The sequence below is a fragment of the Embiotoca jacksoni genome, unplaced genomic scaffold (genome assembly GCF_022577435.1).
Source record: "Embiotoca jacksoni isolate LCO1_2020_lvr unplaced genomic scaffold, fEmbJac1.0.p SCAF_15, whole genome shotgun sequence".
Taxonomy (NCBI): domain Eukaryota; kingdom Metazoa; phylum Chordata; class Actinopteri; family Embiotocidae; genus Embiotoca; species Embiotoca jacksoni.
Window position 1 is genome coordinate 12,751,276 of NW_027185285.1, and position 16,326 is coordinate 12,767,601.

Here is a 16,326-nt window from a genome sequence, read left to right on the forward strand (position 1 = left end):
ACCCTCCACCAAGACTCCACCACACGCCACTTGGACACGTGTACTTTGAGGAAACGCACAAACTCAAATCACTGCTGTTCAAAATGTTCTTTTGATGTATTTGACCAACTTTTTCCTCTACCTTTGTGTCTACTTCTTTTTGAGGGTAAATTTCCCTTTTTATGGAAATTCAGACGAAAAGATTCACAAGAGAGAAGTTATCTTTCTTATCTTTTATTGCACATGAATACCTTGGGAAGTGGAGACTACAAGGCTAACACTTAACACAATCTCTAACCATCAAGACATGTGTCCTTGTATCTGCCAAAAAGCTCAATATTCTAAAGCGAGGACCCCTCACAGCCAATAATGTTGTTTTCCAATGCACAAGCACAAACACACGCAGAATATTACATTTTTCCATTACACCCAGTGTCTATTTGTTTTTCCTCACAAGCAAACGGATAAGCTCTTGTGTTCTTTCTTTTACCATGAACATTTGACAGACTCACACATGCTATGAAGGCAAACATATATTTGTTAACTGATTCCTGTATTGCAGGGGTGTCCAAACTTTTTGCAAAGAGGGCCAAATTTGATAAAGTGAAGATGCCCGGGGGCCAATAGTTCCTTCTGACATTTTTTTAACCACAAAAGTTACATGAAAATACACAGTTATAAAACAATTTTCATTGTCACAATTAACTTTATTTTTCAAATGACAATGTAACCAAATATAAGCCACTCAGGCAGACGTGAACAACTCTAAAAACACAATTCTGCCTTTCATTCAGTCAGATAGCATTGAACAAACTGTATAGAATACCTTCAATTTCCATGAGTTAAATATCTTTGCCTCATGAACATTTTAAACAGGAGTTATAAGTAATGCGAAGTGGTCTGTTACCATTAAACTTTAAAACAAGTGAATTTTGCCTTTGTCTTTTACAAGATCTTTCAGAAAGTAATAGTTTGTGTCACATCTACAGGTACATAACATCAACAGTTATAACACACATCTTATTCAAGAGTTTAATAGCATGAGTGCCATAAGTCCAAGTGCATTAGTGTGCTTTAGGCTTTTCACTGTTAATAGTGACAGATGTTACCGTTCAAAACACTCAATTTCAGATTGATCAAGGAACAGATAACTTGCTGACACTAATGGGAAGGGTGATACTGAGATCTAGATTTAAGTAAAGAGGCCAGATCTGGCTTGAGAGCAGTGGCTGAGATGCGTAAAATGCCACGCAAGTGGGAGTCACTCATCCTTGACCTCAATCGGTTCTTGTTAAAGTTCATGACTGAGAATGTTTGCTCACACAAATATGTGGAGCCGAATAAGCTCAGCATTTTCTTAGCGAATGACTGCATTTCTGGAAACCTGCTTTTGTCCAGCTGCCGGTAAAAGCCAACAGGAGAACACTGCTGGTGTTTTCCGCGGCACTCATCGTCACACTGCAGCTCAATGAGCTCCATCTGCAGCTGTGGAGGAGCATCATGTTCTTCCATTGGTTGTCCCTTCTCACCCCCAAAAAATGTCCAATTTCCTCTTTGAGAGAGAGAAATCGCTGCAGTGCGGACCCCCGACTGAGCCACCTCACATCGTTGTGATGTATTACGTCACCGTATTCAGCCTGGATGTCACGCAAGAACTGCTGAAACTGTCGGTGGGTTAGAGCTTTAGAGCGAATAGAATTGATTGCCTTTGCCACTGGTTTCATAACGTCGTCAAATTTGAGATGTTTGGCAAAATTTTGAAGACTCTCTGTTGTGATGCCGGAGCAGCTTGGAGTTGCTTCACTTTTTCAGCGCGGCCTCTCCCCGTCAGCTTGTCGTACGTTGCAGCATGTTTAGTCTCATAGTGTCTCTTTACGTTGAAATCCTTAAACAAGGCAACTACCTCTTTACAAATTAGACAAACACAATTGCCTCGATTTTCAGTGAAGAAGTATTGTAATTCCCACCGCTCCTGAAAGCGGCGGCCCTCACTGTCAACTTTTCTCTTTTTTTTTTTTGCGGTCGCCATGGCAGAAATGATTTGAGAAGGGTTCGCGGCACGGATGCAGAGCCAGATAGCGTGAGAACGGCGCTGCCACCGTGTGGTGAAAGGAGGAATTACATATTTACATTTGTATGATTTATTTATTCTGACAGAGCTAGCGAGCCATAACTAACACATTATAAGACCGAAGCTGCGGGCCGTATGAAATCGTGATTGGCCCGCGGGCCGGACTTTGGACATGCCTGCTGTATTGGACTGAGGCGACTATGCATGTGACTCTCTCAGTTGGATAGAGCTTTTGTACACTGAACAGCAGCACTAATACATGACCACCACACATGGATCTCAGATAATCCTGACGGTAATGAGAATGAAAGGATTTGTGCTGTCATTATAATAACTTGCGGTTTATTGACTGTTCAGTCATAAAAAGAAACTGCTGGGAATGCGGAAACTATCCAAAGCATATCATCAAATAACTGGATACTGTATCCACTGCACATGCAGTTATCAATAAGACATCATATTTAATGATGTATTGCTATTTGTGCAACTCATTCCATCATCATCAAAGGAATGCCATCTCCATTTGTTCCCAGGAAACCCCATAGGCGTTACAAGACTTCAGGAAGTCACAGTTAAACAACACCCTGTCGTTTTAATGGTCAGACCACACAATATCTTTGTCAAGTCTGATAATCTGACACTGATAATATTTTCAGACAATGACATCCCAAACTAGTCATAGTTTGCTCTCATTCACAACATGCGAAGGATTAACTTCAAAGAACATGAAAGTAAACAAAAAATGTTAGATAGTGACTGCTCCCTGTTTGAAAATGAAAAAGGACCAAAGGCCTCCATTTGTTTATGTTAGGTGGATGTGGAGTATTAACTCAGTGTGCTAAAAGATGGAGGCTGCTTTCTTTTGACAAACCCTTTCTTTCCATTCGTGCTAAGCTAAGATAAATGGCTGCTGGCTTTTTACGTGACTGCACAGACATAAGAGTGGTATTATTCTTTAAAAAATCCTTCAAAGTTGAACAAAAACACAACCAAGAGAGAGAAAGAAAATATCATAGAAATTAATCAGTGTTATTTCTTTTTTTTTTTTTTTTACCCCTTTTTTAGTAAACCTTTGAACTGTAGTGTCAAGACAGCAGACGTTTGTAATGTAGTATGAAAAGCACTGACTAATAACATTAATGTTGGCTCTCTTCTTGTTGACTGAAAAATTAACTGTGTGACAATGAGGCTGCCCAAAACCTGATCCATGAAACCAAGGTAGTTAAATGGACTTCATCAATCATCATTGACACCTGTGATTTTTGACTGTGACTTGGGCCAACTGGTGAATTTGACTGTGACGATGCTTCAAATCAACAAGCTCAAATTCAGCTTTGTCTAATAAGAAACAGCCCAGGTGTTTCTGTGAAACACTGGAGCGGGTTTTGGAAGGTTGTTGTTATTGTAGCTCTTCCTCATCATCATGTCCTTGTGCTCAGTAATACACATTATTAGCCAATCCAGACTAAATCTTATGCAAACACACCCTCAGTTCTTAATGATCTGTAACTGTAACTTCTGTCACTAACATTGTCTTTGATGTTGTTGTTTTTTTTAAAGATCTGGCATCATTAATGACCCAACTGCCAAAACACATTAAAATCCAAAAGAGCCTTCTTAAGGGTTAGTATGATATCCAAGTTTCTGTGGTGTGTGTGTGTGTGTGTGTGTGTGTGTGTGTGTGTGTGTGTGTGTGTGTGTGTGTGTGTGCGTGCGTGTGTGTGTCTGTGTGTGTACTTACTGTAAAGGCTTTACAGACATCCTCTTATTCTGAAATGCAAAAATATTACAGAGAAGTGCCATTTCCCTCTTTTTATGGCTTTGGACACCCAAACAAACACACACACACACACACACACACACACACACACACACACACACACACACACACACACACACACACACACACACACACACGCATTTGACCATCAACACAGCCACTGTTTCAACAGCAAAGGATTATGCCCTTTTTTGTTAAATCCTAACAGTATGACGTCGATGTTACTTTCATTTCATCATTTAATTTCTTTGAAAGTGAAAAGTGTCATTCCGGGAGCGTCAAAACGTACTTTTCTGTTCAGCTACAGATTATTTTTTAGCACAATGAGATCATGCAGGCTAAAATGTTAAAATCAGAGGGTGTCATGTCTGATACCATTATTAAAATTGATCCACCCCACAGTTAGTAATGATGCCTGGAAATAAGAAATAAATTGCTAAAACAAAAAAATATCTCCCATGATTCAAGTGTTGTTTTGAAGGCGTGTACTATAAATAAAGATGCACTCACACACTCATGAACTTCTAGGTTATATGGGGGGACAATACAAAGTATGTATTGCTGGGAAGCTAACAGGAGGTCACATGACTTCAGCTGAGTTTGACCACAGAGTTGTGGTGTGTCTGTGTCAGTATCTATTTGTATTTATCAGACGTTAACTCGTGACTGACACTGTTTAGTGGAAAGATTCAAATTACGATTAGGACTGTGTACGATAAACATGTATCCGGTAAGTAATTTGTTTGCATGCTCACGAGGAGAGTAGGAGTTAACATTTTGATGCTGCATCATCTGCGGCTTATGAACATATGATGTATTATATTATATAATATAAAGCAAAAGCAGCTCTGGTCTTAGTGGTAATGATATCACAGAGGTATTATTTTATGTAGTCTTAGTTATAACTGAGGGAGTTTACTGGAAATAAGCATGTTTTAGTCTTATCCTGATTTTGATCATATAGGTCTATGAGATTTATATTGAACATAAGCAATTTGGTAGATCATATTACTGCTTTAATGACATAACACCAACTGATTAAGGTTCACAATTATTTAATTCTGGATGGTAGCTGCTTATTATTTCCCCAACATAGAAAGTTTAGAAACCTGGATCAAATGTTTACAGGCCACGTTGTTCTAGTCTCTATAGTCCAGGAAGCTTATATCTCAAAACCAGGATAAGGGTTGATCCAGGCTTCTGAAACCAGGACATGTGTTGATGTGTACAATAAAAAAACAGGATCCTGAGAAGACCTGATCAGGCTCTGCTCCACTCATGAAAGACAAACCGTGTTCAAAATGCTTTTTTCATTAGTAATACTAATAACAAAAGAAAAACACAAGTTGCTCAACATTATGCCTTGTTTTTCCCTTCCTATGTTTAGATAAGGATAGTGATTGTTTAAAAAAAAAAATCTTACTTTCACTTTCGTGTTCCCTGAAAACGACCATTTCTGTCACAACGCAACCGCTAAGATGGATATAAACCACAAATTGAACTCACTCACGCAAACTGACATACATAAATACCCTACAGCATGTAAAGTTTTTGCACAGACACACACACACACACACACACTTTTCGCCTGCAGTCACATAATTATATAAAGGGTATGTGCATTTACAGTAAGACTTGGAGAGTTTGTTGAAGACTTGTATTTACATAAATTATTCTTGTACATGTGTGCAAATATATATATCATTGTTTGAAGTTAGTAGTCTGACACCTATATATATATATATATATATATACCCAAATAGCTGCACGCATATATATATATATATATATATAGGTGTCATTTGGGTGTACCACTGTGATTCCTTATGTGGGAATTGTTGAATTGTTGGGTTTCTGTGTATAATATTGTAAAGTCTTGCTGTAAGGACTTTAATGTGTTAAGTGCCATGAAATAACCTATGTTGTGATTTGGCGCTATATCAATAAAGTTGAATTGAATTGATTAGTCATTCAACTGTAAAATGAATACCTGTTTTACATGCCTGTTTACACTCATTACAGGTCAGATAATAGTGAACAACATATTGCTCTCCACCCTGCTCCATTCAACACTTCAGTCTAAATTGCTTTGTGACTTAAACTGTAACCTCTTTTCCCAGAAAGTGGAGGGAAAAAGGAAACTACACTTGAGCAGGAATTATTTTCTTATCAATAACTTGGAGAGGTGAGAACATTTCAGTTTCACTTTGACTACTTACCCTTTTACACACCGAGCTCACTACAGCCACTGCATGTAAATTTGTTTGTTTAATGTCTAATTAGAAGGTGGGATTTTAAATTGAATAGAGCACTCTCAGATTTTCACCATGTGATAAACCAACTGGGCAGATCTCATCTCATCTGATCTTGACATCACAGATGAACAACAAAGACAACATTTACCATTCATGTGCATATATTTTGGTAATCATAACTTATTTCTGTATGTTTTTGCTCATTATCCTCTATGAAAGGTGTTGAGATTGTTACACTGCTGTGGTATTTGTGCAAACATAATAGAGGTGGTGCAGGAGGTGAACGTTTAAACACACACTGCATTGATGCCAACTGGTAAAGCCAACAGAACACTTAATAGGAGCTCATAACAAAGTCAAATACGAGTAACTACATCCTTTTCCAGTTGTTTCAGAACTTCAGTTGGATATTCATTATGTATTGATCCATGACATCATAGATCCAGACTTTGGCCCGTGATGAGCTGAATGTGGTGGAGCTAACTTCAGGATTTTACCTTTCACATACATTTCAAACAGAGTGCAGAGAGCTTACAGATAAATCTGGAAAACCAGAAAAACAAGGATGATGAAATTCCTCACGCGTTGTTGTGTAATGTTGGAAAACCTTTTTTCACATCGAGGACGTACCGTAGCCACATAACACATTACTGTATTCTCACTGTGCAAATCTTCTCGAAAAAAAGTCAAATTAAACTGAATCAATCATACCGTTTACAGATCTACGTATTGTAAATATGTTGTGGGCAGATATAAAGAGGTCGCACAGAAGAGGAGCTTTGACTTAAGTGTCTTGGAGGTGCACTATAGGCGTGAGGAGGAGGGCTTATCCAGCTGGGTTGACACTGCTCGTATAATACAGGAATAGTTCTGAAGGAAACTTGACCAACAAGTAGGGAGTGCCAAAAGACCCCCTTAAAAACACTTGAGCAATTTTTAGTAATCCTCAGACCAGAAGCGAGAAGTTAATATAATTATCACTGTGATAATTTACCAGAGTTCTTTAGAGTTTTCTCAGAACATTATAAACCACTAATGATATGGCATCTGATAAATCTCCAAATTACTGGATATAAAACTCCAACTGGTATTTGTGGATCATATAAACAAAATTCAGATTTTGAGCTAAACTCCTGGTAACACTAAGGGTCAACATTATGTCATTAACGGCATAAAAGCGAAGCTCGGACCTCCAGTCCGAGTGACCAGTCTGAGTTCAAACTGAGCCAAGAGTCAGATCACATATCTTATCTCAGCATGCTTCCAGTAACGTGATCTGACACGCCGTGTACTTTCTGTTCAAAAAGCACATCATATAAACCCCACACTCAGACACATTCAGTATATGTGTGAGGATGTGCTGATGGTGTTCAAGTTCCTCATCATTAAGCACGAGTGTGTTACATCATGTTTACTGTTACTGTATGTTTTAGGCAGTGGTAGGAAGTACGTTAACTCAAGTACTATACATAAGTACAGTTTTAAGGTACTTATAATACATTAATTACTAATAACAAACGTACATGTTTAAATTATATTCAATTTTTTTGCCCTGTACATGCTGCTGTGACATAAAAATGTCCCTCTGAGGGATTAATAAAGTATATATCTATCTATCTATAATATACTATATATATATATCTTCATTTAGACTTGTCTCCTACTACTCTTCAGAGGTAAAATGTTTCCTTTCTACTCTTCTACATTTATCTGACAGCTCTAGTAAATAGTAATACCTCAGATTAGTGAATTAGTAAAGTTTTGTGAATATTAAACCAGTGATTCCCAGCTGTGAGCAGTTCTGCCAGAAAGACATTTACCCTCTCAGATTTATTTAAAGAGTCTAACGCTAAAAAAATAAATAAATCCCAATTTAGCCACAACAAAGCAGAAATGTTATAATTAAGTAAATAAATGAATAAATATATGTGTAGCAGAATTTATTTATGTTTCTTCTCTATTCTATTCTCGCGACCTCTCCCATGTATTTTGTGACCGTTTGTGTTCCTTTGGGACCCTTACAATGATGGTTTGTACTTTTACATTCGAAAAGATCTGAATACTTCTTCCACCGCTAGCTTCAAGAGATAGAATACCCAACTGGCTCATCCTCTGATGTGAAGGACTCTGTGATTGAAGTTCAGGACATTTTACTTTAATCTCACAGCATTAATGCCTATCCATTGAGTTTTTAAAAATCCAAAAAAGGCATAATGAAAGAATAGTCTTCCCTCCGTGCCTTTTCTCTCAGTGCTGATGTCAGTGATCTGAATCAAGACAATCACAGAAACATAACACTCAGTTGGACTCCTTGTCAAGCAGCAGGCAGCAGTTGTTCACATGGTTTTACTTCCCAGAGTTTGCTTTTCTTCGCCAGTTGCACTTACAGGCTGTTTCATGTGCCTGCGGTCTGCCAACAGCTCCATTATGTGGATAACAATAAAATCCAGATAGCTAATGAATGAAATAAAAGTTAAAGTTGCACTTTACCGACAGACCAAAGTAGGTTTTCTGGCTCAGTGTGTGCACCACATGAGGAAGACATTCACATCTTCCTCCTAGTGGCTGTGAGATTCTCCAGAAGATGTTTAATCAGGAAACATCTATTCGACATTTAACCAGTACAGCCGTCTGACGACCCAGTCCGACAGCTGACTTTCTGGCACAGCCACTCTTTTCAAGTAAACCTCTTGACTGTATCACTGTAAATTGTTTCACTTGATGAATGACCTCTGAGAGAAGGGCTGTGCCTGCAATACAGGTTGTATGGTTTAAAAGTCAATTCATGGTTAGAAGATGTCGTATCTCATGACTCTAAGTGGCAGCCCTGAACATGTGTTCTTGAGCCGGAAAATGAATCTGTTCCAAAACTATTTCTGTACTGTTCTAATGAGGACTTTCTGGACACAGCAAGCTGTTCAGTCAAAATACAAAGGAAACGAAGATCCTTCAGTTCGTGAAACAAAGGACAGTCAGCAAACAAAAACAAGTGAGAGTACAATGATAAAGTTGAATATATCTATAAGATTTCTTTCAAGGGATTTCATGATCATTTTGCAGGTTTTTATTTGTTCTTATGTAATACAGGATAAATATCATTATATTACAGGAAGAGAAGAGCCTGGAAAAAGCTAGAAATGACTCATTGAAGTAGAAATCAAGATGCCATGCCAGAAGGACCCGTCTGAACAGGAACTCTGCAGCAGCTTGTTGCATAAAACCTCTGAGATTAAAATTAAATTCACAGATTGCAAAGAATAAATGATCCATGCAGAGTTTTTCTGTGAATTCTTGTGGTCTGATGACATAAGAATACATCAGAATTGGAAACTGTTGAAGTCTATAAGATATTCTAATGGTCAGCAGTAACAATAAAAGTCCTGCAGTGCTTCCCAGACACATCAGGAATTCACAGAAAACATTTGTACTTTTACATTCAGCAGAATGACATGTGAGCCATAGGCCATTTAGATGTTATCTAAATTGTACAACAGATATGGTGAGTTTATGGTCCTAGAAGTGCTTTTAGTTTCGTAATTTGGAAAGTCATAAAAGTCCCAGTGATTTCTTAGAACCTCCTTCCTCTAATCAGGAAAGATTCACTGAAATGCAGCTTCTCATTTCACTGCAACTCTGCTTCCATTTTCATCCCAATTCTATTTTGACAGATGAAGACAGGCACTATTGGATTTACTTCACAGAAACTTCAGGCAGGTGCGGCTGAGGCCTGCTGGCTCTTGTCCTTCCTCTAACCAACACTTATATACAGTAACAATCAGAGAGACTACTGTCATGTCTACAACACTGGGTTTAATATTAACAAGTTTACAAGTTTTAGCAGGGAAGTGTTTTGGTACCTGGCAAAAGCTAAAATGAGTAATTATTATCTATTTTATGGGGGTAATAAGAACAAAAGTGGGGCCTTTTCATATTTTTTTTTTTACAGTAACATCCAAACACGACAATTTCCTGGAATGTAAGAAAACCTTCAACAAACTTTTCAAGTCTTATACATCATCATTTAAATAATGTGCATAATTCTTCTTTTTTTTTTTTTATTGTCTTGTGTTTTTTCTGCTTCTATTTTCTTACTCTTCCCCCTTTCCTTCCTGTAAAGTGCATCATAATTACACTTATAGGTCTAGCTCATCATTGAGTGGAAAAACAATTAAACTGTTGAACACACAAGAAAAGCAGACAATAAAGCCAATATTGCTTTTTTTTTTTATGATTCAGCTTCTGGTTTACTGCACCAAATCACACCAGGACACAATAATAATGCCCACAGCACAAAAAGACTGACAGCATGTTCATATTAGGTGTGTGTATTTTGTAGCATTTACTGGAAGATAACGAGGCGCCACCTTATCATTGTTACAGTCAGAGCACCATATAATAATGTCAGCAAAAGTGAAAGTGATGCCGTGGAAAACATAACAACACAATGTTAGGTATATATATATATATTTTTTTTTTTTTCATAATGAAAGTACATTCTGCTATGGAGCCAGACCTCATGGGGGGCAGCTGAGGTTGCCGTAATATAAGTGACTGTTAGTAAAGGCTTGGAAATGCCCGGATGAGGAAAGAACAGGAAAGACAGTCAGAGTGAGACTGCATGGAGAAGAAACAGCACAGAACGAGAACAAACATGACATGGGAGCAGCATAATGAGGAATAGTAGAAATAATAACAATGGGTGTCACTGAATACCAGAGAAACAAGAGACACAAAGGTGTGAATAGTAGGCTATACAAAACACACAATTTCTTATCGGCAACATTGTTAGTAAATGTGCAAAGTTACCAGAGCCAAAGAACAAGAAAAACAAAGAGATGACTCCATGCTTTGAAGAATTCCCGTTTTGCAGAAAAGGAAGTGCAGATTTGTTTTGTAGCCGGGTGGAGAGAGAGTGAGCAACAATGACCAGAAGGCCTCAGTGACACAAACGTCTCAGTCTGCCTGACACAAAGGCCTCCTGTGAAGACACATCCACACCGATCCTGCTCAGGATCTGATTTCAGTCTGTGCTGTTCTCATCCGCGGCAGATAAAACTGTACGAAACACTGTGTGATCTGTAGGTCTGCAGGACAACTTGATACAATTCAATAGTTGCCGACATCTCTGCAGACCTCAGAAGTTAAGAGTGAAAAACAACATCAAAGCCTGAGCTGGGAAAATGTCCAGAGCGTCTATGTGCAGAGACATGTTCAATGCTGATTCCCCAGCAACTACACTGGAAACAATAGGAAAAAAAAAAAAATCTATTTTCCCCACTCAACATTTTTCATCCATCTGCCATCAATCAGTGAGACTTCCAACACAGAATACTTTCAAATACAGCAAGCTTTTCATCCATCAAACCTCCAACAAATCTTCCATAACTAGTGCATGTTTACAGTTAGATTTCACATGAATGCATGCACTAAATGCATCTTCTTTCTGCACACATGCATCCAGACACACTCTCAGCAGTGTGCCAGGAGCTGCATTTAGACACAACACGCACTCTGTTGATCCGGCTGTGTTTCAGTCTCTCGTCTCTCTCCCTGTTTCACAGAAATGAAACTTAGGAAACATGTGGGCACATACACACAAACATTGCCTGCATGATTATATTGCACACAAAACACGTGCACATATGCAGCACGAGATGCCAGTAATTTGGACATCTGCAAGGCATGCAGTAAATCCAACTCAAGCAGAAACAGCAGTGGTGTACGTCCAGTGTTAAAATTAGGATGTATTTCTCATTGAACTCATTACTGAGCTGACAACTCAGAGTCCAGCCCAGAGGGCAGTAAACGCAGGACTCCTTCCCTCTGTCTCTCTCTTTATTTGCATCAGTCTGCAGCGATATGATGAGGTACTCTCCAGGCCACCCACAAAATACACAAGTTAAACATATATTTATCGAGTGAAGCATTAGAACAAGGAAAATCTTGTAAAAGTTAAACAAACAATGACGTTTCAGACTGAGACCAGGTCCTAAAAGTAAACGAAAACCCAAATTAAAACAGATCTTTGCCGTTTTATAGCTTGAATTGTGCAAACATAAATGTTTTTACACAACAAATGCTTTTTGCCAGTTATTTAAAAGAATGCTGATGTAACTCCCACATGCAAACAACTAACCAGAAGTTTTCAGGAAGGGGACACAAAAGGGTTGTAAGCCTGCTTCTGCTGGGTCTCCATGAGGAGTGCAGAGTTAGAACTATTTTCTATGCATAATGGGAGCGCCAGGCTGATCTGAGTACTAGCTGAGTCAGAGTCGTGCTGTTTAAATGAAACTAACGGTGACACAGAGACGCTTTGACCTCACAAAGGGTAGACTTGCTATCATGTGTCCTCCTGCCTGTTTCTGTCTCTTGAAGCAATATCAGCTGACCTCCAGTGTTTCCTTAACTTTCTGTCTGGTAACATTACCATGATTACGCTTTATTTCTCTCTCTCTCTAAAACAGTTATGTTTTGATATACTTACCCATTTACCACAGTGGCCAGTGGCATACTTTCATTTCTCTCTGTTTTGTGCAAAGTTGTCCTGTACCAACAGGACGCTGCAGAAGAAGAACAAAAAAAAGTTAGGGCGGGGAGATGTATTCACGAGTGAAGCAAAGCAAAGTGAGTATGGGAGCACTTATCCAGAGTCCAGACTTTGTCTTTGTTGAGGGAGCCATGACATCACTTCAACATGAGATGTTTTCATGCAAATATCAACAGGATTCACGAGTGATGACCTCACCTGTAGACGATGTTATTATACAGCTTGTGATGCAGCTACTTGCCAACTGTCTGGAGTTCATTCAACTGCATCAGAGTTCTCTGAAATGTGTCGGGCCTCACAAGCAAACTGTTTCACTTATGATATAAAGGAAACATGAATGCTGTTAAAGTCGGATTTCCTGGAGAAAAAAAAAAAATCAACATAAATTGACTATATCACGTTCCTTTGCTGTCATTATGGTGCAGCTAAACTATAATAATATTTTAAAAAAAATAGACAATGAAAATGACTGAATATGTGCAAGAAAACAAAGTTCCAACAGACAAAACAGCGAAATGACTGTTAGGATGTCACAATAGGAGCATTTCAGACAATAATTAACCACAAAAGTGACCTGTAACTATTTGGCCATTTGCCTGAGATCATTACCCAAATGGGATTAACTGAGGCCGATTCCATCAGCAGCCTGATTTAAACTTTACAGCTGCTTTTTACACATTTTCTGCAGCATTTTAAAAAAAAAAGTACTCTAAAGACTTAACTATTAACTGCTGCTTTTATCTCATCCTATCTTCATTGGCTGATGTCTCTATGGTTTTCAATGTTTTTAGTTGATTTTGGTAGACTTTGATCTTCCTATTGGTTCTATGGTTGTTACTCCTTCTATTCCTATTTGTTTTGTTTAATTGTAGCATGCTGTATGAATATATTTTTATTTATCTTATCTTAATATGTCCACAGGCAAAATTAGTTTAAGCTGATCACAGAAACTAAACTGTGAAAACTTGATAACCAAGATACTTGAATTCAATTTATTTTTTTTCTTTATGTAAATGGCTTCGTGCAAGCTCATCCCACACAATCAATTTACGATTGCTGTTTAAGCGCACATATCTGAAGTTAGCCCATAGATCTTTAAAGAACGTATGAAAGCTAAAAACAAAAAAACACAGTGAGATACATATTTAAATGCTCCCATTACCCGAATATGTCACCTGTCTTTCTGTAAACGTCTTGCTGTCATGTGGCTTTGCGGTTTTCTTTAAATTCTCCTAATAATAACGAGTTCAAACGAATAGAAAGAGGAGCGCAGTGGCGCAGATCAGTTTCACTTTCGGTTGTGTTTCAGAGAAACTGCCTGGTTGCAGCTGAAGTGAGAGAGAGAGAGAGAGAGAGAGAGAGAGAGAGAAGGGGGAGGGGGCATACAGCTGTATAGTGATAACCACGCTTCGTGTATATATATATACGAGCCGACGGCGTGGGGATTGCAGGCAGCTCTTTCGACGGGTGACAGTTTGGCCGATCCTCCATGCAGCGCTTTGTCACGGATTACTTGCATCATATTTGCACTGAGGGATTAAACGGATCCTTAACGCGCCGCTGTCGTTAGAGCAAAACGGTGAGGCTTCTCAGACTGGACTTGTATTGTACTGCTGGGCTGGTTTAAGAGGACAGAAATGGAGCTTTGTACCAATCGTGGGTGCTTTATTTCTGCACCCTGAACAGTGGAGGGGAAAAACGAGTAATTGAATCACAATGTTAAACTGTGGCGCAAACTCAAGTTTCTCTGGAGATCAAAAGGGTTTTTAAAGTCAGGGATATAGTCAGTTTGGATGGTGTCTATCCAAATGGCTTGAGCATGTGATTGTTATGGCATTGAATTTTTTTTTTTTTTTTTTTTTTTGGAAACACCACGTCACCTTTTAATTATTGATTTTTCTTGGAATTAAGTGCAACTTTCCACAGTTTATTGTACAAATGTAAGATCATTCACATTAAACCAGAGGGAGAAGAGGTGAATCACAAACGGGAGAAGCCTGTTGATTTGTACAAGTTGTAGCTAATTGTATCATCCAAACTAACAAGGTCAGGGTTCATAGTTTAGGATTTCAAAGCATTTATAAAAAAAAAAAGTCATACAAGAGGAATATTTTCTATTTAAAATACAAGTATTTTCTTTCAATTTTGTATTTGCCACTAATTTTAAAAGCTTTGATTTCAAATTGATGATTCAGAAGATTTGTTCAAGAAATAGGGCTGTTTATAAGCACCCTAAATGAGTGTGTGTGTGGCTACAAGCAGCGTACAGTAATCTGTCTGTGGCTGACATCAGCGCAGATTGCATACCAGCCAAACCGCAAATCCCAGTCATATCAAACACAGCACCTCTTGGTGGAAGTTCCAATACACTTCTAATTTATAGAGACAGTCACTGAATAAGTGTGCGCGCGCACACACACACACACACACACACACACACACACACACACACACACACACATGGAAGTAGAGCAACAGGCCTTACATGGTACTTGTCTGACATTTTAAATGTTGCGTGTTATTGTGAATAATAACATTTGCTGCCACTAACTTTTCAGGAAGATGTTTGTTCAAACTGTTGTAAAATGATGCTGGTTAATGAGTGATGAAGATAATAACCCTCGCTCTCCTCTTCTTCGTCTCTATCAGGATGTCAGTGTGGTGGTCAGAAATGGGAGAGGGTTTGGGGCCTCTCTCCCCTGTAGGATGGTAGCCGACAGCACAGTGGAAGGCCATGACAAAACCCACTCGTCAAGCTCCTCATCCTCATCATTGTCTTCATCCTCATCATCCTCATCTTCATCCCTGTCCGCATCCTCGCCCTTGTCCACGTCATCATCCCTTCACGCAGAGCCGGTGCAGCCTCAGCGCCCGGCCGACCCAGAGCCGACCCAGAGATCCGCTCGTGTCCCCTGCGTGTACCTCACTCACTTCCCGACCTTCACCTGCAAGGAGGACTGCAAGGTCATCACCGAGACAGCGGCCAAGCTCGAGCGCAGCGGCTTTTACTGGGGCCCTCTGGGAGTGGAGGACGCCCACCGCATGCTGCGGGACGCGCCGCTGGGCAGTTTCCTCGTCCGCGACAGCCGTCAGAAAGACGTCTTCTTCACGCTGTCCTACCACGCCAAGAGCGGGCCGGTCAGCGTGCGCATCGACTACAAGCGGCAAAAGTTCTCGCTGGCGGGAAACGAGCGCTCCTTCTTGACGCTCTTTGCCCTGTTGGAGCATTACGTCAACTCTCCCAAGAAGAGCCTGAGCCGCACGTACAGGAAATGGGAGCCGACGCTGCAGGAGCTGTGCCGGAAGCGCATCATGGAGCTGTGTGGCGGAGGAGGCCGGGTTTCAGAGCTGCCTCTCACACACGTGGTCCAAGACTTCCTGATGGAATTCCCTCACAGACTGTGACCAGCTTTCCATATAAAGTCTTGACTGTATTATTTCTAATAACAAGAAGGCAGCTTTTACCAAGTAGCAGTAATCTGGTAGGGTTGGTAAAGCCTGTTCAACACGTAGTGGAGGTTGAGACTGCGTCGCCATGGTTACAGATAAGATCAGCACACCCTTTTGAGCCGAAAGGCAACAAAATGTTTCCGAAGACACGTTATCACCACAGTCGAGGACGAGCGGTCTCCAGTTGGACGGGATTCCTGATGGACATTTCAACATACATTACCTCTGAAGACTCGAGTCCAAC

General features: G+C 39.6%; 1 protein-coding gene and 1 long non-coding RNA gene across 2 annotated transcripts; one reads left to right on the top strand and one right to left on the bottom strand.

Moving 5' to 3' along the window:
* Positions 1–9,188: 9,188 nt before the first annotated feature.
* LOC138197692 (uncharacterized) lies at positions 9,189–13,889 on the bottom strand. Its single transcript, XR_011178228.1, has 4 exons — positions 13,808–13,889; positions 12,831–12,990; positions 12,570–12,645; positions 9,189–11,635 (listed from the first exon to the last, which is right to left on the bottom strand). It is a non-coding gene; the product is annotated as an uncharacterized lncRNA (long non-coding RNA).
* Positions 13,890–14,028: 139 nt separating this feature from the next.
* On the top strand, positions 14,029–16,119 carry socs1a (suppressor of cytokine signaling 1a). The gene is made up of 2 exons (XM_069149700.1): positions 14,029–14,211; positions 15,282–16,119. The coding sequence occupies exon 2, from the start codon at positions 15,339–15,341 to the stop codon at positions 16,035–16,037; it is 699 nt and encodes a 232-aa protein (XP_069005801.1). The 5' UTR covers positions 14,029–14,211; positions 15,282–15,338; the 3' UTR covers positions 16,038–16,119.
* Positions 16,120–16,326: the final 207 nt, after the last annotated feature.

Coding starts and splice junctions, on each gene's coding strand:
- socs1a (XM_069149700.1), top strand. CDS start 15,339: ATGGTAGCCGACAGCACAGTGGAAGGCCATGACAAAACCCACTCGTCA.